The sequence below is a fragment of the Dendropsophus ebraccatus genome, chromosome 4, assembly GCF_027789765.1.
Source record: "Dendropsophus ebraccatus isolate aDenEbr1 chromosome 4, aDenEbr1.pat, whole genome shotgun sequence".
Lineage (NCBI taxonomy): Eukaryota > Metazoa > Chordata > Amphibia > Anura > Hylidae > Dendropsophus > Dendropsophus ebraccatus.
Window position 1 is genome coordinate 26,670,803 of NC_091457.1, and position 22,971 is coordinate 26,693,773.

The window sequence follows — 22,971 nt, forward strand, 5'->3', positions numbered from 1 at the left end:
TGGCAGCAAACTGCTTTGCAATATTAAAGGATTGCTACTAGTATCATCCATCGAAACCTGACCGTGAGAGTGCACCTGTATAGTGACTACATGCATCATGTATTATTTTTCTGCTTCCTCCATTGTTGCACTTTCCAGAATAGGATTTTCACATTTGTCAGAGATTGGCTAACCTTTAGAAGTGCCGACTTTTCATTTGGCCTTGATAGATGTGCTCCTGATGTTATTTATAGGCAGTCGTCTACTCTTGTATTATACTCTACTGTATGTGCTTTTGTGTTTTAGAAAAAGGATGTAATTCCTTGTGTTAAGACCGCAGTCATTTCCCTACCGAGCTGTATGCTATATCTTAGCAGGGGCCATCCCAGGACTTCTGAGCATAACATAGCCTGATTCATTACGCTGGTTTCTATAATTTTTCAGAACTTAATATGTCAAATACTGTTAGGTTTGCTCACTGAAGCTATGGGTGTATGTTGCCAATTTTTCCTGGAGCTAAAAATACTGACTTTAGCATTGCCACTATCTTTATCCTTTTTGCATGCATCTTTTTAGCAGAGACACAACATGCCACATATAGACGGGCGGCATGGTAGATTAGTGGTCGGCATACTAGATCTAACTTCTTGGCAGATGTAGGGATCGGTAACCAATTGTATCTCTCCACTATATCACTAGGGGTGGGGCCAGACCTTCCGTTAACTTTTTAAAAAAAAATCTTATTATAAGATCTGTCGAGATGTTCAGGTTCGTCAAGGTTCTCCAAATCCGAACGTTTGGCGTTTGATTCCCCGCAGCTGCAGATGTTGGGTGCCAGGAAAACATGGATACAGCCTATGGCTATGTCTACACACAGTATTTTTGCTCAGTATTTTGGTCCTCATATTGCAACCAAAACCAGGAGTGGATTGAAAACACAGATAGGCTATGTTCACACACTGCTTAAATTTAGTGGATGGCCGTCATTTAATGGTAAGATAATTGGCGTTATTTTAAAACACCAGTCGTTGATATGAAATACGGCCATTATTTGTCATAAAATGATGGCTATACACTTAATTTCATTAGTATGTGAACAGAGCCTGTGTTTTCAATCCACTTCTGGTTTTGGTTGAAATATATAGACCAAAATACGGAGCAAAAATACTGAGTGTAAACCCAGCCTATGGCTGTATTCATCTCCACCAGGTCTTCCTAGGGCAGCATCCAACTTTTCTATATCTATATTTTATTTGGAAGATAAAAAATATTTAAAGTAACAGTCCCCCTGCCAGCCCCTTCACCACCACAGACTCCCCCCCCCCCCCCCGCGCACTGGCACATATACTCACCAGTGATGATAGGTGTCCCGCGGTGCGGCTCTGTTCTGGTCCTGCGGCGCCAGAAGTCACGTTCTCCAATGCATCTCTATGGGATCAGTCTCCTAGAGATGCATTGAAGAGTGTGACTTCCAGCCTTCAATAAACATTGAGTCGGAAGAGGGGTCACAAGAGTGATGGTGTCACCGCACATGGATTTGAATGGCACTGTGGAAACAGAACGAAGCCACGCTGCGGGACACCGATCATCGCTGGGGGGGGTGGGTGTATATGCACCAGAAAAAATATTTTTGTGGACTGCTTCTTTAATTCCCTTGTTGAATGAAAGACATTGATATAATATAGAAGGATATAAAGCCCTCACTCATGTATTGGTGGTGGGGTGTCTGCTCATATAATAGGAACCACTCTAGACTTTCCTGCTTTTACGCCTCCATTTGTTTCTTGACACCCTGAATGGAACACAGATCAAACGCACCTTGATGAAGTCCATTTATCTCATATAAATACATTTCCTTTTACAACTCCAGTAAGCCAGAAAAAAAAATCTGATTGATTGGAAATAACACATTACTAAAAATCCACTTATGTGGAGTAATAGTTCTCAAGCTTCTATGACATGGCATCACATTAGTCAATTTGAGAGCAAAGCTAAAGGGCATAGACATGTGCTAGACACTTTCAGAATGATACCCCCATCATATAGCTTTATAAAGGCTCAAACTCTATTTCTTACTGATACAGAACTACATATTGCCAGCATAGACATTTAGTTAAAAGGGGTACTCCGGCGAAAATATATATAATTTTTGTTTTCAAGTCAGCTGGTTTAAGAAAGTTATATAGATTTTTAATTTACTTCTATATAAAAATCTCCAGTCTTCCAGTACTTAGCTGCTGTATGTCCTGCAGGAAGTGGTGTATTAGAAACATAGAAACATAGAAGATTTTCGGCAGAAAAAGACCACTGGGTCCATCTAGTCTGCCCTTTTAGTATTTTCTTTCTTATTATCTGAGGATAGATAGATGTTTATCCCAGGCGTGTTTAAATTCTGTTATTGTAGATTTACCAACCACCTCTACTGGAAGTTTGTTCTAGGTATCTACTACTACTACTACTTTCAGTAAAATAATATTTTCTCACGTTGCTTCTGATCTTTCCCCCAACTAACCTCTCACTGTGTCCTCTTGTTCTTGAGCTCAGTTTTTTACTAAAAACACTCCCCTCTTGAACTTTATTTAGTCCTTTAACATACTTAAAGGTTTCAATCATGTCCGGTGCCTAGGGCAGCACCTTGCAGGGGGGCAGCTCCAGGAAGCAGGGGAAAAGAAACAACTTTTTTTTTTGTTCTTATTTTTTTTGTCTCCCCCCTCGCATTCAGACTTGTCAGTAAATCTGGTGTCTTTTTTTTTTTTTTTTTTTTGGGGGGGGGATATGGTGGAATTGTTCAGGTCTGGAGCTATTACCTACCCGTTTACCAATCCTGTGGTGAGTATTCCGTCAGACAATATGCAGTCGGCTCTAATCATTGATTCAATATGGAAATTTGTTTATGTTTCAAGCCATTAAAAAACAGGAAAAACGCGATTCAGACAATGTTTCTACATGTAGAGAAATGTGGCCGAAACCAAGTCCCCCATGCTCCCCAAGATGGGTCGTCTTCAGGTTTAGTGCCTAGGGCAGCAGCAGCTGTTAGTACGGCCCTGCCCTTTCCCTTCTTTCCTCCAGACTATACAGATTCAAATCCTTAAGTCTTTCCTGATATGGTTTATGCCTCACACCCTCCACCATTTTTGTAGCCCGTCTTTGGACCCGTTCTATTTTATCAATGTCCTTTTTTAGGTGAGGTCTCCAGAACTGGACACAGTATACAGATGTGGTCTCACTAGAGCTCTATACAGCGGGTTCACAATCTCCCTAATCCCTCTGGTTATACCTCTAGCTATACACCCCAGCATACAATTTGTCACTAGAGCTCTATACAGTGGGATCACAATCTCCCTCTTCTTACTGGTTATATACAGCCCAGCATACCATTATATGTACACCCCAGCATACGATTTGCTTTCCCCACCGTTTGGTTGCACTGGCGACTCATTTTAAGGCTGTCAGAAATCATTACCCCTAAATCCTTCTCTTCTGAAGTCTTTTCCAACACAGTACTGCCGATGTGATACTCGGATAGAGGATCCCTCCTCCCCAAGTGCATTATTTTACATTTGGAAACATTGAACTTCAATTTCCACTGTTTGGACCACTTATCTAGCAAAGCTAAATCATTTTCCATATTACTGACACCTCCAGGAATATCAACCCTATTGCACACTTTTGTGTCGTCAGCAAACAGACAAACTTTACCTTCTCCTATGTCACTTACAAACATATTAAAAAGAATAGGACCCAGAACAGACCCTTGTGGCACACCACTTGTAACCAGTCTCTGCTCGGAATATAAACCATTATCAACAACCCTCTGATATCTCTCCTTCAGCCAACCACAAATCCAGGGACAAACATAGATCAATATATCAAACAGAATTTTTTATTTAGACAATTCATATGAATAAAATACAATATATCACATTATCATGAAAAGAAAAAACACACAAAGGAATAAAACACGACCAAACAGATGAAAAAACATACAGGTGGTGAGGGGAGATATACACATATTTTATAGGATCATATATTGCACATGCTATTCAGGATATATGTAATTGAGGGAATGCCACGCGAAACGCGCGTAGGGTGAGTGGGTGAGTGGGACTATATTGAATGCAGCCATCCTCCATTACTTATAAATTTTAGACATTAGTTTATTTTCTGTGTGGGAGACACTTATTTGTGTATCTCCCGTACTTTCCAGGGCTTCTGCCAGGTTATACATTATCTAGTGTTGTATATAATTACATTCAGTGCGCCATCTAGTGGAGGCTGCCTGCATTCCCTCAATTACATATATCCTGAATAGCATGTGCAATATATGATCCTATAAAATATGTGTATATCTCCCCTCACCACCTGTATGTTTTTTCATCTGTTTGGTCGTGTTTTATTCCTTTGTGTGTTTTTTCTTTTCATGATAATGTGATATATTGTATTTTATTCATATGAATTGTCTAAATAAAAAATTCTGTTTGATATATTGATCTATGTTTGTCCCTGCATTTCTTTGATCCGTAATGGGATCTTTTTCTTGTTGTATGTGATGCTTTTGGTGCATTTTGGGACTAGTTATTTTTTGGGCGTTTTCTTTTATTTTCAACCACAAATCCACTGAACTATCCAGGGATTAAGTCAAATTTTCTGCAACTTCTCTATCGGCTCTTTATGGGGAACTGTATCAAAGGCTTTGCTGAAGTCCAGATAGGCGATATCCACAGCACCACCTTCATCCAGCACTTTTGTGGCATAATCAAAGAAATCAATGAGATTAGTTTGACATGATCGGCCCTCAGTAAAGCCATGCTGGTTTGGATCCATGAAATTGTTGATTCGTAGGTGATCCATTATCTTCTTTTTTAGATAATTTTCAGTACTACAGATGTCAGGCTCACTGGCCTGTAGTTACTGGGCTCTTCTCTACTCCCCGTCTTGTGGATTGGTATAACATTGGCAATCATCGGGGACATCTCCTGTTAGCAGGGATTGGTTATACAGATCTGTCCGGGGGGCAACAATCACAGATGTGAGTTCTTTAAGAACCCTGGGATGGATCCCATCTGGACCCATCGCCTTATTCAGCTTTAAACGGGCAAGTTCCTCTGCAACTTCAGCCTCTGAAAATACTGGAGCTGAACCTATATAGCTGGAGGCAATGCTGTGTCCAACCATCCAGTGATTGTGAAGGCCTCCTTCTGAAAACACTGAGCAGAAGTAACTATTCAAATAGTCATTCTTTCCAGTCTGACACAGTGCTCTCTGCTGCCACCTCTGTCCATGTCAGGCCCTGTCTAAAGAAGAAGGAAGAAAATCTCTCCTGCTCTGGACAGTTCCTGTTAGGGACAGAGGTGGCAGCAGAGAGCACTGTGTCAGACTAAATACACCCCTTCTGCAGGACATACGGCAGCTGACAAGTATGGGAAGACTTGAGATTTTTTGATAGACGTAAATTACACATCTATGTAACTTTTCCGAAACCAGCTGATTTGACAGAAAAATATTTTTGCCAAGGAACCCCTTTAAATGATAGCATTCTAGCTTCCTGCAGCTTCCATTGGGGAATATAGGGGTTTACTTCAGTTGATTTATACATTAAACCCAATACTGGATCCTTGGGCCGCAACCAGTTTGGTGCTGGCTTAACATGAGTACAGAATCTAAGAAAACCCCAAATTTTCCCCTATAACCCACACAAGGAATTTTGGACTTTGTTGTATGGTATCCTTAGGTTTTGGTCTCCAGTCAACAGCTGGATGTAGTGGCAATAGTAGGGCGCCGAAGTGACAGGTCTAGTACATGATGAGAATGTGCCCAGAGGACTTTAGCATGGTCAGATGGAAGCAAGGGTCAGAGCCAGTAGACAAGAACAGGAGTCTAATGATAAGTCCCAGGGCAAGGGAGACATGTAGGGAGAAGTAGGCAAAGGTCAAGATCTGGGTGTAGAACTGCAGGAAACAGGCAGATAATCCAAAGATTAAGGGAAAAAAAAGAGTCCAAGAATAGAGCTGGGTCATACACAGAGGGATGAGAATCAAGCTAGAGGCAGAGGATGAACATTCTTGACCCTCAGGCATCTAGCAAGTGGTTATTATATAGCAACCGAGACAACCTTGCGCAGAATTAGCCAATAGACGTACAGCATAGAAAGGGTTAACAGATTCCAGCCAAAAGGTTGTGGTCACATAATAGGCAAACAGTCTTCTAAGTCTTTCCTTTATGACCGGTTATGTTTGAGTGGCATAAGTGGAAAAAAAAACTCTGTGGAGGAAACCCCTAGGGAACCATGGCTAAAGGATTGCCCTTCCCTTGGGCTTAGAGGGTTAATACCAAACTATAACTAATCAAATGAAAATCAAACCAATATTGTCATCGCATATATGGCACCATGCACACACAGAAAATATTTACAATAATACATGCATTATTACACTTGCAAAAATAGAAGCCGTTGTAGAATAACGATTAAAAAAGGGGGAGGTTTGGGGGGGTAGGAGGTATGTGGGGGATTTTCTCTAGATCTTCCTGTGAGGGTATGTTCACACTGACGAATAGGTGACGAATTAAGGAGGAAAGTTGTCTGCTTGAAATTTCCTCTTCTTCAGTTCTGGAACAATTGGTGCAGAATTCAGAAAGCGAAAATTTAAAGCCCCAATGACTTCTATGGGATTTCTCTAGGCCAAAGAATTAATCTGAAATCAGATCCGCAATGGAACATTCCATGCGGGGGGGGGGGGGGGGGGGGGGGGGTTGGGGGTTGGGCGACCTTCACCCCAGCACGGGGGTGACAGATTCCCTTTAAGGGCCAGTTCACACTGAGTAAACACGGCGTAATCCCGCCGTGCTCTGTGTGATGCTGTAAGTGAATCAGAGGGCGCACGCTCCTCCGCTCCCTCTCCTCTACGCTCAAAGAAGCAACATGTTACTTCTCTAACCGGCGCCGTCTCATTCACTTACAGCAGGACACTGAGCATAGCGGGATTACTCAGTGTGAACTGGCCCTAAGAGCAGACTGGGCTTGGAATTCCTTGCCTATTCCTCATTGAGAGCATACCATGAGAGAGAGGAAGGGAGAAACAAGACAGAAATGTATATCTATTCCTAAACCCCACCCACCTCATAGCAATACACTAGGCATAAGTAGAACCACCTGTGCTTAAAGCATTGACTTTAACATGACCCACGGATAGATCGGCGCCGGCAGCGTCGTTTTATCCACGGATACCGGGCGGGGGCTGAAGCACTGGAGGGGGCCGGGCCGCCCCCAGTGGGGGGAATCCCCCGTCCATCTATGACGTGGCTTCATTGATTCTAATGGAGCTGCGTCATGGAGGGGTGGGGATTTCCTCCCACTGGGGGCGGCTCGGCCCCCTCCAGTGCTTCAGCCCGCGCCCGGTATCCGTGGAAAGAACGGCGCCGTACACGGGAATCAGGCCGTGGTTCAAAAAATGAACTGCGGCACCAGCTTCCCTGCATCGGTGCTCATCTATCCATGGGTCATTTTAAAACTAATGTACCTGATGTTACATTCGCTTTAAGTATATACCACTGTACAGGCAAAACTACAGGTTCAATAGGTCTCCCCCCTACCACCACCACCACCACCACCAAAGTCATGTCCTGCTTTGTTTAGGTCTTTGGGGGAGTCTGTACTGCTTGTGACAATATGACAGTATGTACTAAGCTCCCTCTAGTAACTGACAGGCTGGATTATATAATTATATTTTTTGGCTATACAAGTGACTTAGGGATCTATTGAAAAAAAAAACACAAAAAATACAAAATTAAAATCAAGCTCTAACAGCTCCAAGGAAATATCAAACAATGAATCATCTCAGGACTGATATTCCCAAAACTTTTGGTCTCCTAACATAATGTATGCCGAATGTGTAAATTAAACTGGTTGTCTCACCAAGATCCATGCTTCTTATTTTCTGGCAATAAGATAATATAAAGGGACGGCTAAATACAATAAAATACTCTTGGATGCTGTTTTCTTCCTACTGGGGTACAGTTAAAGGGGTTATCCAGTGCTACAAAAACACGGCCACTTTCTTTTACAGACAACACGACTCTTGTCTCCAGTTCAGGTGCGGTTTGCAATTAAGCTCCATTCACTTCAATAAAACTGAGCAGCAAAACCCCGCCCAAGCTGGAGACAAGAGTGGTACTGTCTTTGGAAGAAAGTGGCCATGTTTTTGGCCACTTTTCCCCCTACTGTTGTTTCCAGTTCAGGTGCAGTTTGCAATTAAGCTCCATTTACTTCAATGGAACTGAGTTTAAAAACCCCACCCAAACTGGAGACAACAGTAGAGGGAAAGTGGCCATGTCTTTGTAGCGCTGGATAACCCCTTTAAAGGGGTTATCCAGTGCTACAAAAACATGACCACTTTCTTCCAGAGACAGCACCACTCTTGTCTCCAGCTTGGGGTTTTGCTGCTCAGTTTCATTGAAGTGAACGGAGCTTAATTGCAAACCGCACCTGAACTGGAGACAAGAGTTGTGTTGTCTCTAAAAGAAAGTGGCCATGTTTTTGTAGCGCTGGATAACCCCTTTAAGACTTTTCTCTCTTTTTTCCTTAATGAAAAACCATCCCTGAGCAATGTATACATAATGCATGTATCATGTAGTCACTGGCAGAGACTGTCACTTTAAAGGGCCTGACTTTGGTATATTGTAAAATTTAAGAAATCTTAAGAAGTCAGAGAAGACATAAACGCGCTTTACATTGTGTCTTCTGTCAGACAACCGCTTGTCGGGTAGCCCTCCTCCTCCTCTCTCCCGCTCTCTCCCCATAATTCTATTTTTATAAACAACCGCCTTCTCTATCTCTCTATCTGTGCAACATTGCACTCTCTTTTCTCTTTCATCATCTTGCTTTTTAGTCCTCTCTTCCACAGAGACTCTCTGTTTTCCTTCATCTCAATCACTTTCACGATCCCCCTCCCTCTCTGCGGTCCCTTGTGGATGTCACCAGCAGTGACACTGACTCTCAGCCTGGGGTCTACTGGTCTATTCATATCCATGGAAGGGTGGGGAGGGGGAGCTCCTCCAGGGGGCTCAGCTGGCTGGATGAACATTAGCCTGGGGTGGTGGTAGTCCAGGGGCAAGGAGAAGGATGAAGGTCACAACAGCAAAAACAGAACTGAGAGATAGAAAGGGATGGAGCGTGCATGAAGAGCACATAGTAGAGGGGAAAAGAGGAAGAAGAGATCCAAGTACAATTCTGTACAATCTGGAAATAAACAATGAGAACGAGGGAAAAGTGAATAATAGACAGAGCTGGGAAATAAAGAATAAATGTACAACCGCGCTCTCTATGTCTTTCTATCATTGTGATTTTCTGCTGCTCTCTTATCTCCTTTAGTAATTGTCATATTCGTCTTTTTTCTTCTCTCTCTCTCGGTTTCCATGCAGAGGATCGTGTGATTGAAGGTGAGTAGCTGCTTGTTTAAATAATATCATATGATACTCCGCAGGGATCTGTGATGGAAAGGGTTAGGTATCACTGTGTAAATTCCATCCCCCCCCCCTTCCCCCCGTCTCTTTCTCAGGTTCTTCTCCCAACCATTCACTTTCCCTACCAACCACCCTCCTCTTCTTCTCTCCTCTGCTCACCCCCCTCCCTATTATCTTGCTTTCCCTGTCACCTGACTCCTCTGAACATAATAATGAGCAAGCATTATGCAAATTATGTTAATTAGACTTTAATGGGAGAGCACAGGACTGGAAATCAAGAGATGTTTAGGAGAAAAGGAAATAAGGAGGGATAAGCATGACAGAAAAATGAAGGGGGGGGGGGGGGGAAAGGTGGAGAAAGACTGGTAACCTAGAAGACTAATATGAACAGAGAGTAGGCTCGGGGGAAGAACATTAGCATTTTTGGTCCCGAAATGGAATAAAGTTAAAATATGCAGTGGAAGAGATGAGAGACAAGGTGCAATAAGATGTGAGAGACAAATTCAACTCAGGAAGGGAAAAAAGTAGAAGAAAGGTTACGATACAGCCAAAGAATCAGTCTCGGAATAGCCTAAGGGTCTTTATTTATAGGATAGACAATATGGGGGAGATTTATCAAACATGGTGTAAAGTGAAACTGGCCCAGTTGCCCCTAGCAACCAATCAGATTCAACCTTTCATTTTCCAAAGAGTCTATGAGGAATGTAAAGTGGAATCTGATTGGTTGCTAGGGGCAACTGAGCCAGTTTCACTTTACACCATGTTTGATAAATCTACCCCATTGTTTCTAACATCAGGTTACATAACAATAGAATGTATATGTTATACGGTACAATAAAAGGTTCTACAGCTAAATAAGTTATGACTCACCCGTTAGGTAGACCATAAAGGGACACCTTATACTAACTCAAAGCCACTGGTGGGCTTGGCTGACTCTTTAAGGGGTATAGCAGCTTCCAGACTCCCCACAAACAGATGATGTCATTGGAAAATCTCTGGGCCCTTTTTTTCTTTGAGGAATAAGCTGGTGCCAGAGCTGTATGACTGCAGCTTTATCCATTCCTTCCATGGAGATAACACTTGAACATTTAGAGTCCTATTACTGATGAAGGGAAGATCAATATTGTAAAAGAGCACTGATCTAGCAGATTACTCGTTTGGCAAGGGCTGCATGGACATTGTTAGTGATATTTGTGCAGCCCTTGCCCAAACAGTTAATACATTACCTGTCCATGCTCCCGTTCTTCTCCTGCGCTCTCCATGCTTCCCCGTACCGCAGCTGCAGCTTCAGAGCAGTCTGTCAGAGCTGACAGGCCACTCTGAAGCTGCAGCCACGGCACCGGGAGGCATGGAGAGCGCCGGAGAACACCAGGAACATGGACAGGTAATGTATTACCTATTTGTTCAATCGTCAGTCGGCATTGCTATTACATATAGGAATACGCGATCAGAGGGCGATGATTTTAGGTCTAGACTTAAAGAAACAATCAGCCAATGATCATTTCATCAGCTCTTTGTTGTCCCTATTACACAGAGTGAGAATCAGCCAAATCAGGCCGAATCGGCCAATTATCACTCCATGTAATAGGGTCCTTAGACATGCTGAACATTCATGTGTATGGGGAAGTCAAGAGAGATAACCAAAGGTTACTTTAAGCGACTCTGTACCCACAATCTGACCCCCCCCCCCCCCAAACCGCTTGTACCTTCAGATACCTGTTTTTAATCCAAGATCTGTCCTGGGGTCCGTTCGGCAGGTGATGCAAGTATTGTCCTAAAAAACAACTTTTAAACTTGCAGCCCTGTGTCAAACTGGTGTGGCCCAGGGTGTCTGTGCACAACCTCTCCGTCCCTCCTCCCCGCCCTCTTTATCATTAGGAATGCCCCAGGCAGGTATTCTCCTATTCCTCACCTGTGTGAACAAAGCACATGCGTTGGATCATTAAGGCACCTGTGCAGTGTTCAAACAAGTGAGGAATAGAAGTTGTTCTGCCCAGGGCCATTCCTAAAGGTGAAGAGGGTGGGGAGGAGGGACGGAGAGGCAGTGCAAGGTTAGGGCATAGACACTCTAGGCCACGCCAATTTGACTGCAAGTTTAAAAGTTGTTTTTTAGGACAATATCTGCATCACCTGCTGAACAGACCCCAGGACAGATCTTGGATTAAAAGCAGCTATCCGAAGGTACAAGTGGTTTGGGGAGGGCAGATTGTGGGTACAGAGTCACTTTAAAGTGTATGTAACCGGTAAAGCATAAATAGCATAAAACCTGGTAAAAAAAAAAAAAAAAAACATTACAAGGGACTCTTGCCAACAAACCGAATAGAATATTCAGTGACAGGAAGCGTTTGCCTAGACAAAAACTTGTCAAACTTCATTACTTTTTTCATGGTCCAGTTATCACCATAGGTAATAAATATAAGATCTGGCTATTCCCTAGTTTAAGTAAATGTACGGTGAAGTGTAAATGTACATTTTTCTCCCTCATTTCTACAGTACAATTAAAGGGGTAGTGCAGCGCTAAACAATTATTCACTAAATAACACACATTACAAAGTTATACAACTTTGTAATATATGTTATGTTTGTGTTTCCCCCCACCCACACCAGACCCGGAAGTGTAGTGCTCTATACATACCTGAATCTTGCCGCCACCTCCCCCCCCCCCTGTCCGCCATCTTGTGCAAATGATGTCATCTTTGGACGGACGGCCCTAGTGCCGGCTACCCTCTGCCGCGTCATCAGCCACTCAGCCGCGATTGGCTAAGCATAACTGTGCTCAGCCAATCGCGGCTGAGCAGCTGATGACGCGCCAGAAGGCGGCCGGCACTAGGGACGGTCGGAGTTGTTCGGCCGTCCGTCCGAAGATGACATCATTGGCACAAGATGGCGGACGGGGGTCGGCAAGAGGCAGGTATGTATAGAGCACTACACTTCTATGGGTCACATAGAAATATTTACTGATTATGGAGTCCGGAGGTTTCTACCCAGCGACCAGCAACAATCTGCTTCTACTGTAATCTCCAATCCTTTAGCATATGTAAATAGCAGACTCCTCATGCCATTTCAGGAAGGTGGTTAGGTAACCAAATAAATAAATGGATTTATACCATAATCTTCTACCTTTTGTAAAGACTTATTCTTCCTTCCCATTTCATTCTAAGCTCCTTTCTTCCCATCCTGCCTCTGCACTTTTACTGCCCTCGACCATTCTTTTTTTCTCTACACCCCAATGGCTTACCAGATCTTCCTCTCCCTCTTCCACCTCAGTCCCTCACCTCCCTCGGGGTCTCTCTGTTTGCCGTCTCTATGCTGTGTTTTACAGATAAGAGTCAGATTTTCTGTGACTTTCATATGCTCTTCCTTGGACAATAAAAATGGTTGTTCATGTCCACACGGGAAGAGATGGCTTTCAGTATAGCAGACAGATAGCCGCGCTTGTCTTCTATGTGCAAGATACCCATGAATGTTATTCAAGTAGGTTTTTTTACAGTGCAAAACAGCTGCCCGGGTTCTCTTTGCGGAGCGGTAATGATAATAACCAATTACACATCTCACATAATGGATAACTGTGTTCTCCGGAGCAATTTGTCACTGCCGTATCTCAATATTTACTGTGTGACATCTGTATTTATTTATTTAGGTTGTATTGTGTTAGATAGTTCTATGGAACGATAGACGATCTGGTTGATGTCATTGTGCGATCTGTACGCTGGGTCCTAGCCGTAATGTTTTATTTACTTAGCCTGTGTTAATGTGAATCAAGCCTGTTTAGCATCAGAAATGATTAGCATTGGTGGCAAGATTACCAGTCCGGACTAAATGATCCACAGGTGAGTGAGAAGGTGGATGAGCGCTCCTTATTTAATACACTGTTTACGTTTTTTTTTGTTTTTTTTTTTAACCCAATGGTCTCCATAGAAAGAATAAACTTTCAGTTTGCTCCTATTGTTTTAGGCTTTAGACCAAATCAGGCAATGATAGTAGCTGCAAATAGAAAACACCATCAAAATGTTATGAAATAAACATGTCACTGTGGTTATAACTTTCAAACTCTAAATCAATAGTATATGTGAAATAAAGCAAGTTTGCAAAATACATTTATTGTTTTTTTTTGTAGTTATCATGCTGTAAAACAAAGCTGAACTTACCAGAAATCCAGGTCCAGTCTCCTGAAGTTTTCTGACTTATGCTGGTTGAAAAAAAACAGGAATTCCGTCCAGTACAGAGTCACAGCTCAATGTGTCCATCAGTCAAATGACTTCTCTCTGTGAGCGCTCAGATGGCCTGGGATATACTGAACTTCCTGTTTTCTGACTCTTTGAGAAAAAAAGAGTCAGAAAACCGGAAGTGCCATGTTTTCCATGATAACAAAAAAAATAATGAATGTGAATTGTAAACTTGCTTTATATCACATCTACTGTTGATTTAGATTTTGAAAGTTATAACCACAGTGACACTTAAACGCACTTAGCGTAGGTATAATGAGGGTATACGGCTGCCATGCTCCCCTTTTACTGTGTTCCCCAATAGGACGCCACTTCTGGCCCCTGCTTCTCTTAAGTGTAACCAACCCATTCACATATGCACTGGAGGTCACTTTCTCAATATACTTTTATGAGATACATCTAGAGAAAAATTTAAAAAGTTGCTTCCGGTTCACACAGTAGGAACATAGCAGGGACCAGGGACGATGTTGTGTGATGGGAAATAGAATGCCTGGAAGGAGGGTGAGCAGGGCAGCTATTTACCGTCACCATGCATGCCCATAAGGCGAAAATAATTACCGAAGTGTTACTTTAAAACTGAGACTATTATACCGTAATTCAGCCATAATTAACACTAACGTGACCTTTATTATGCTATGCTATAATGTAGGTAACAAAATAGATTGTATTTATTAAATAACAACACAATCAGAGTGTCCAACCATAGTAAATAATTAATAGATCCAGAACTAATATAGGGTGCCATTTGGTAACTATTATGCACCATACAAATTGGGTTTGACCTCCCACAAATTCCCAGAATAAAAAAAAAAAAACACAATGAAGTTGTTTCAATATCTTTACAAAACCGTGACCACGTTCGTGAATGTTTGGCGAACACGAACCAATCACGTTTTTTTTTTTAATGTTCGTGTTTGGGATCCGAACCGAACATCAAGATGTTCGCTCATCACTAGTCCCAATGTGTTTCCTCCAGCAACAAAATGGTTCATAGAGGGCTATAAAGCTCAGAAAGGAAAGAAGAAACCCATGAACTATAAAGCATAAGGCACATAATACTGGGACACAGCTACTTACTAATGCAGCACTTCTTGTCGTAGACGTAAGTCATGGATGGACGGCCTTTATCAGCATTCATGAGGGATCAAGAGTGATTAGCTTGATCAATAGCCAGTTTATTTTCCCATCTATTTCTGCTGTGCACTAATGTATTATGTACTTGTATCTATAGCATCATGCATTAAAGGTTCCAGGTTCTTTCTTTTCTATCCATCTTTTCTATATTTGGTCCCCTGATGAATCCTTTACTTCTGGGAGAAATGCGTTGAGACCATGCTCTTGGCTTTATTAGCAATATTAAGTAAGCCTTTTTGTGTGTGCATTTTTTTTCATTCATTTAGATGGTGCATAGTAGTTACCGATTACCATCCTATTTTTGTGCTAATATTGACTTCATTTTGATGCAGTTCAGACATTCTGATCATCCGTCATCCCAGTTCAGTACAATGAAGATACTAAATTAACTTTAGCAACCGATGTCAGGCAGCTGCTGCAATGGCGTTTAGTGAAACCTGTTGTGAAACCTGTAATGACAAGTTATATATAGGGAGGTGGGTCGGCCCAGAGATTATAATCTGATTATCATTAATTCTGGAAATAATTTCTTCCTCTTGAGTTTGAGGCCATTTGGCACCAACCTCCTCTGGATCAGCGATGTAGTAGTATGGAGCTTACAAATGTTACTTAGCATTTCTGTTACGTTTCCATTTCCTTAAGTTTGTTTTTCAAAATTAAAGATCTGGTTTTTGAAGCAACCTAATAGTCTATGGATGATTAGTTGCGAGAACATTAGTTATAATTGTGGAAATGTGTTTGCTAGGCAGAAGAATGTCTAGCAGCCATCCACCAAAATTGCTTTCATTACTGCTGAGCAACTTCTCTCCTAAGTGCAGTATTTTAGTTACTATGTGCTAAATAATGCGGAATGATCACTTGGGTTTAGGGTACGTCGGAAAAAAGCTTGATTGGTACCAAGTACTATAAAGAAGTACTTTCAATAACATTTGTACAGCTGACCGTTATCTCTCATGTCCTCCCCATGGTCTAACATACATGTGTTCTCTCAGGGCTACCGGGCAGCTCTGGCTATGTCTTACCTCTCCAAGACCAAAAGGTTTGGGCAGTTAAAACCCATTATACCTGTCCCCTATCTTCACCGACATTATCTGTTTGGTCGATGTTAGTATAAAGTATATGGGATAGAGATGAGCGAACCTGGAGCATGCTCAAGTCCATCCGAACCTGAACTTTCGGCATTGGCTGTATCCATGTTTTCCAGACAACCTTAGAGCTTTATGCAAGTTCAGCAGCCGCCACTAATCAAATGCAGATCGTTTGGGTTCGGATGGACTCGAACCCGAACCCGGTTCGCTCATCTCTAATATGGGACCTTAAGAATACTTGCAACAAAGATACCTAGTGTCATGGTCAAGTCTACCGACAATCATAGTTATGACTAAGGACAAGTGTTCAGCCGACCTGTTAAAGGGGTATCCCAGGAAAAAATTACTGGTCCCCTATCCACACAACAAGGCAAAAGTAGGAGGTCACGGGGTGTCAACCTCTGAATTCCCCAGAGATCTCCGTATCGGGCCCCGTCGACTGTTTTGAATAGATCCCCGGGTTGGAACGTAACCTGCGGTTCTATTCATTTCTATAGAGAGGCGGAAAGAGCCCAGTACTTTGGAAGAACACTGTGCTTGGCTCTTTCCGTCTTTCAATACAAATGAACAGAGCCGTAGGTCGCATGCCGACCCGGGGCTCTATTCATAACAGAGTCGGCGTTGCCCAGTACGGAGATCTTCGGGGGTTCAGAGGTTGGACCCCCTGCAACCACCTCCTTTTCCCCTATCCTGTGAATAGGGGGAAAGTAAATTTTTCCCAGAATACCCCTTTAAACTGTTCAGGTTCGGCAATGCTCTGAATGCTCCGACGCTTTCGTCAAGGTTCCGAACGCTCAATACTTGATTCCCTGTGGCTTCAGAGGTTTGATGCCACCCTGGAAAACATATCTATGTTTATGTTTTCCTGGCAGCCCTAGGGCTCCATCCAACCTTTGCAGCTGCGGGGAATTAAACGCAAAGCATGTAGGTTTAGAGAACGTTGCCAAACCCGAACAGTTTGACAGGTGTGCTTAACACTAGAGATGATCAAACAGGGCCGAGGTTCAGGTTTGTACCAACCCGAACCATCGGCATGTGACTCTGGCTGCTTTCCCGTTCCGTGGGGAAGGTGGAGACAGCCGAGTACTGCCTGGAAAACAGGGATACAGCCTATTACCTAGGCTGTATCCCTGTTTTTCAGACGGTAATTGGGCTGTCTCCATCTTCCCCACAGAACGGGAAGGCAGTGGGAGTCACATGCCGATGGTTCGGGTTTGTATAAACCTGAACCTCGGCCCTGTTCGATCATCTCTACTCAACACTTCTAAAGGACTTGTTCTAAAACAGGGGTATCCAGCTTTTCCAAATGGACGACTCATCCACCACATAGGATAAGCGATTGGCGTGAGTGCCAGGAGTCGGACAACTGTTCATGCAACTGAATCAGTCATCGACTCCCTCAAAGGATTGAACTAAAAACTAGAAGACACAAAATTATGAGCTTGCCGAGATACTGGATGTCTCTGTGCCTCTTGTCTGTGACTGTTGCCCTCTGGAGATGGTCTGTGCACCCGCCTGTGGAGGTCCAGGGCAGTGAGCCCATCTGGCAGCTTGGTTCTGTTGTATACACATCTATGAATAGACAAGTAGAGGTCCTATACATCCTTGTGGATCATTTACAATGCAGAAGAGGTAAAAGCTGCTATCTGTCAACATGTTTTGGTCCGCTTATACATCGGAGAGTAAAGCTTTTTGCATAATGTGCATATTTTTTCTACAAATCCTTTCAGTTTTAATCAGATAATATCAGTTATTTTCGGATGGTAAGACCATTGGGTCAATAGTAATCTCACAGCCAATTATGAGCCGAAAATAAAATGGTGTTCGGATAGAAAGACAATTCAAATTAAATTCTGAGAACACACATTAAGCATTTTATTGGCGTACCTTTTTATATAGTAATGTACCAAGTCAAACCCTTCCTTTTACAGCGGCCTGTGAGGGGAAGGACGGTTAATGTGCCTTTTCTGTGGTGGCTTTATTCTTTTATGTCTCTTGTAGCTGAGGGCCCGGAGAGATTGAGCGAGAGCAGAAGCTTTTTTATTTTTTTAACCGCTTCTGATCTTTTAATCTCTTTGTAAAAGGCAACATATGGTTTGTGGGGATCACATGCTCAATTATGTAACTGATTAGAAAAAAAATATATAAACATTAAGAAAAATACAGGTTTTATACTAAAATTAACTTCAGTCAGGAATGATTCATAATAGGCGGGGTTTGTTAAAACAAGAATATGCAGTATATATTTTTATTTTCTTTTTACCAAATAACAAAAAATGTCTGAGCCACTAAAGTAAGCCCTACAGTCACTGTCCTGTGCCCCTATCAGAGGTGCAACTACCACCGTAGCAGCCATAGCGGCCACTATGGGGCCCACCACATCAGAGGGGCCTATCCTTGCAATACACTGGGCCTCCTGAGCTGTGATCATAGTTCAGAGTAGATCCATTCTATGGGGGATACTATGTACTGGGGGGGTAGGATCAGGGCCGCTTTAACCTAGGTGCATATGGTGCACGTGCATCGGGCCCCCTAGTTCAGATCACGTGACAGGGGCCCCCCGGCTGAGGAGAGCAGTGAAGGGGAAGGAGCTGAAGACACAAGTGTCGGCGCTCTGTGACACCTGTAGCAGTGCGGGGCTGGTGGTGGTCGGGAAGGAGGAGGACTGTAGCTGCTTCCTGTGACACAGAGTGACCGGGTCTTACAGGAAGCAGCTACAGCTACAGGCTGCACTCCATGCTCTGCTGGCCCTGTCTGCGGGGGAGCCCAGGAGGCAGTGCGACTTCACAAGCATCCAGCCTCTCCCCAGGCAGAGTGTGTGGAGGCCGGGGAGCAGCGCCTGCACCATGCATGTAAGTAGTAGCCAGGTGGGGGTGTGTGGAGGGGGGGAATTGAAGCTGGGGGCCCACTGACAGAGGATTTGCCCACCAGACCTGTCCGGAGTATGTCCCGATAAGCCCCTCCCCTGGTCTCAAGCCCCGCCCCCGGAACAGACCACAGGTGGTATTTTAACACTTACTGCCATTCAGAAGTCACTCAGCTTTCCTGCATCTTATATTTTTGTATGACTGAGGCCACCCAGCTTTCCCAGGATCTTAGTCTTAGTATGATGGGGGGGTCCTCCTAGTCAGTCCTCCTAGTCTGTAAGCTCCTGTGTCCCCCAGTCCTCCTAGTCTGTAAGCTCCTGTGTCCCCCAGTCCTCCTCCTAGTCTGTAAGCTCCTGTGTCCCCCAGTCCTCCTAGTCTGTAAGCTCCTGTGTCCCCCCCAGTCCTCCTCCTAGTCTGTAAGCTCCTGTGTCCCCCCCAGTCCTCCTAGTCTGTAAGCTCCTGTTTCCCCCCAGTCCTCCTCCTAGTCTGTAAGCTCCTGTGTCCCCCAGTCCTCCTAGTCTGTAAGCTCCTGTGTCCCCCAGTCCTCCTCCTAGTCTGTAAGCTCCTGTGTCCCCCCCAGTCCTCCTAGTCTGTAAGCCCCTGTGTCCCCCCAGTCCTCCTCCTAGTATGTAAGCTCCTGTGTCCCCCAGTCCTCCTCCTAGTCTGTAAGCTCCTGTGTCCCCCCAGTCCTCCTCCTAGTGTGTAAGCTCCTGTGTCCCCCCAGTCCTCCTAGTCTGTAAGCTCCTGTGTCCCCCAGTCCTCCTCCTAGTCTGTAAGCTCCTGTGTCCCCCCAGTCCTCCTAGTCTGTAAGCTCCTGTGTCCCCCAGTCCTCCTCCTAGTCTGTAAGCTCCAGTGTCCCCCCAGTCTTCCTAGTCTGTAAGCTCCTGTGTCCCCCCAGTCCTCCTCCTAGTCTGTAAGCTCCTGTGTCCCCCCAGTCCTCCTCCTAGTGTGTAAGCTCCTGTGTCCCCCCCAGTCCTCCTAGTCTGTAAGCTCCTATGTCCCCCAGTCCTCCTAGTGTGTAAGCTCCTGTGTCCCCCCCAGTCCTCCTAGTCTGTAAGCTCCTGTGTCCCCCAGTCCTCCTCCTAGTCTGTAAGCTCCTGTGTCCCCCCAGTCCTCCTAGTCTGTAAGCTCCTGTGTCCCCCAGTCCACCTCCTAGTCTGTAAGCTCCTGTGTCCCCCCAGTCCTCCTAGTCTGTAAGCTCCTATGTCCCCCAGTCCTCCTAGTCTGTAAGCTCCTGTGTCCCCCCCAGTCCTCCTAGTCTGTAAGCTCCTGTGTCCCCCCAGTCCTCCTAGTCTGTAAGCTCCTGTGTCCCCCAGTCCTCCTCCTAGTCTGTAAGCTCCTGTGTCCCCCAGTCCTCCTCCTAGTCTGTAAGCTCCTGTGTCCCCCCAGTCCTCCTCCTAGTCTGTAAGCTCCTGTGTCCCCCCAGTCCTCCTCCTAGTCTGTAAGCTCCTGTGTCCCCCCAGTCCTCCTAGTCTGTAAGCTCCTGTGTCCCCACAGTCCTCCTCCTAGTATGTAAGCTCCTGTGTCCCCCCAGTCCTCCTCCTAGTCTGTAAGCTCCTGTGTCCCCCCAGTCCTCCTAGTCTGTAAGCTCCTGTGTCCCCACAGTCCTCCTCCTAGTATGTAAGCTCCAGTGTCCCCCCAGTCTTCCTAGTCTGTAAGCTCCTGTGTCCCCCCAGTCCTCCTCCTAGTCTGTAAGCTCCTGTGTCCCCCCAGTCCTCCTAGTCTGTAAGCTCCTGTGTCCCCCCCCAGTCCTCCTCCTAGTCTGTAAGATCCTGTGTCCCCCCAGTCTTCCTAGTCTGTAAGCTCCTGTGTCCCCCCAGTTTTCCTAGTCTGTAAACTCCTGTGTCCCCCCCAGTCCTCCTCCTAGTCTGTAAGCTCCTGTGTCCCCCCAGTCCTCCTCCTAGTCTGTAAGCTCCTGTGTCCCCCCCAGTCCTGCTAGTCTGTAAGCTCCTATGTCCCCCCCAGTCCTCCTAGTGTGTAAGCTCCTGTGTCCCCCCAGTCCTCCTAGTCTGTAAGCTCCTGTGTCCCCCCAGTCCTTCTAGTCTGTAAGCTCCTGTGTCCCCCAGTCCTCCTAGTCTGTAAGCTCCTATTGTCCTCCCAGTCCTCCTCCTAGTCTGTAAGCTCCTATGTCCCCCCCAGTACTCCTAGTCTGTAAGCTCCTGTGTCCCCCAGTCCTCCTCCTAGTCTGTAAGCTCCTGTGTCCCCCCAGTCCTCCTCCTAGTCTGTAAGCTCCTGTGTCCCCCCAGTCCTCCTAGTCTGTAAGCTCCTGTGTCCCCCCAGTCCTCCTCCTAGTCTGTAAGCTCCTATGGTCCTCCCAGTCCTCCTCCTAGTCTGTAAGCTCCTATGTCCCCCAGTCCTCCTAGTGTGTAAGCTCCTGTGTCCCCCCCAGTCCTCCTAGTCTGTAAGCTCCTGTGTCCCCCAGTCCTCCTCCTAGTCTGTGAGCTCCTGTGTCCCCCAGTCCTCCTCCTAGTCTGTAAGCTCCTGTGTCCCCCCAGTCCTCCTAGTCTGTAAGCTCCTGTGTCCCCCAGTCCTCCTCCTAGTCTGTAAGCTCCTGTCCCCCCCAGTCCTCCTCCTAGTCTGTAAGCTCCTGTGTCCCCCCAGTCCTCCTAGTCTGTAAGCTCCTGTGTCCCCCCAGTCCTCCTCCTAGTCTGTAAGCTCCTGTGTCCCCCCAGTCCTCCTAGTCTGTAAGCTCCTGTGTCCCCCAGTCCTCCTCCTAGTCTGTAAGCTCCAGTGTCCCCCCAGTCTTCCTAGTCTGTAAGCTCCTGTGTCCCCCCCCAGTCCTCCTCCTAGTCTGTAAGCTCCTGTGTCCCCCCAGTCTTCCTAGTCTGTAAGCTCCTGTGTCCCCCCAGTCTTCCTAGTCTGTAAGCTCCTGTGTCCCCCCCAGTCCTCCTCCTAGTCTGTAAGCTCCTGTGTCCCCCAGTCCTCCTCCTAGTCTGTAAGCTCCTGTGTCCCCCCAGTCCTCCTAGTGTGTAAGCTCCTGTGTCCCCCAGTCCTCCTAGTCTGTAAGCTCCTGTGTCCCCCCAGTCCTCCTCCTAGTCTGTAAACTCCTGTGTCCCCCCCAGTCCTCCTAGTCTGTAAGCTCCTATGTCCCCCAGTCCTCCTAGTCTGTAAGCTCCTGTGTCCCCCCAGTCCTCCTAGTCTGTAAGCTCCTGGGTCCCCCCAGTCCTCCTCCTAGTCTGTAAGCTCCTGGGTCCCCCCAGTCCTCCTAGTCTGTAAGCTCCTGTGTCCCCCAGTCCTCCTCCTAGTCTGTAAGCTCCAGTGTCCCCCCAGTCTTCCTAGTCTGTAAGCTCCTGTGTCCCCCCCCAGTCCTCCTCCTAGTCTGTAAGCTCCTGTGTCCCCCCCAGTCCTCCTCCTAGTCTGTAAGCTCCTGTGCCCCCCCCAGTCCTCCTCCTAGTCTGTAAGCTCCTGTGTCCCCCCCAGTCCTCCTAGTCTGTAAGCTCCTGTGTCCCCCCAGTCCTCCTAGTCTGTAAGCTCCTGTGTCCCCCAGTCCTCCTCCTAGTCTGTAAGCTCCAGTGTCCCCCCAGTCTTCCTAGTCTGTAAGCTCCTGTGTCCCCCCCCAGTCCTCCTCCTAGTCTGTAAGCTCCTGTGTCCCCCCCAGTCCTCCTCCTAGTCTGTAAGCTCCTGTGCCCCCCCCCAGTCCTCCTCCTAGTCTGTAAGCTCCTGTGTCCCCCCCAGTCCTCCTAGTCTGTAAGCTCCTGTGTCCCCCCAGTCCTCCTAGTCTGTAAACTCCAGTGTCCCCCCAGTCTTCCTAGTCTGTAAGCTCCTGTGTCCCCCCCCCAGTCCTCCTCCTAGTCTGTAAGCTCCTGTGTCCCCCCCAGTCCTCCTCCTAGTCTGTAAGCTCCTGTGCCCCCCCAGTCCTCCTCCTAGTCTGTAAGCTCCTGTGTCCCCCCCAGTCCTCCTAGTCTGTAAGCTCCTGTGTCCCCCCAGTCCTCCTAGTCTGTAAGCTCCTGTGTCCCCCCAGTCCTCCTCCTAGTCTTTAAGCTCCTGTGTCCCCAGTCCTCCTAGTCTGTAAACTCCTGTGTCCCCCAGTCCTCCTAGTCTGTAAGCTCCTGTGTCCCCCAGTCCTCCTCCTAGTCTGTAAGCTCCTATGCCCCCCAGTCCTCCTCCTAGTCTGTAAGCTCCTGTGCCCCCCAGTCCTCCTCCTAGTCTGTAAACTCCTGTGTCCCCCAGTCCTCCTAGTCTGTAAGCTCCTGTGTCCCCCCAGTCCTCCTCCTAGTC

General features: G+C 45.8%; 1 protein-coding gene across 13 annotated transcripts in view; it reads left to right on the forward strand.

Annotated features, from left to right (window-relative positions):
• Positions 1 to 22,971, forward strand: part of NRXN2 (neurexin 2) — a 609,925-nt gene that overhangs the window by 196,903 nt on the left and 390,051 nt on the right. For all 13 annotated transcript variants that reach the window (XM_069965315.1, XM_069965314.1, XM_069965322.1 and 10 more), the window contains one exon: positions 9,397 to 9,414. In XM_069965315.1, the coding sequence (XP_069821416.1) occupies positions 9,397 to 9,414 (18 nt within the window). The remainder of the gene's footprint in view (positions 1 to 9,396; positions 9,415 to 22,971) is intronic.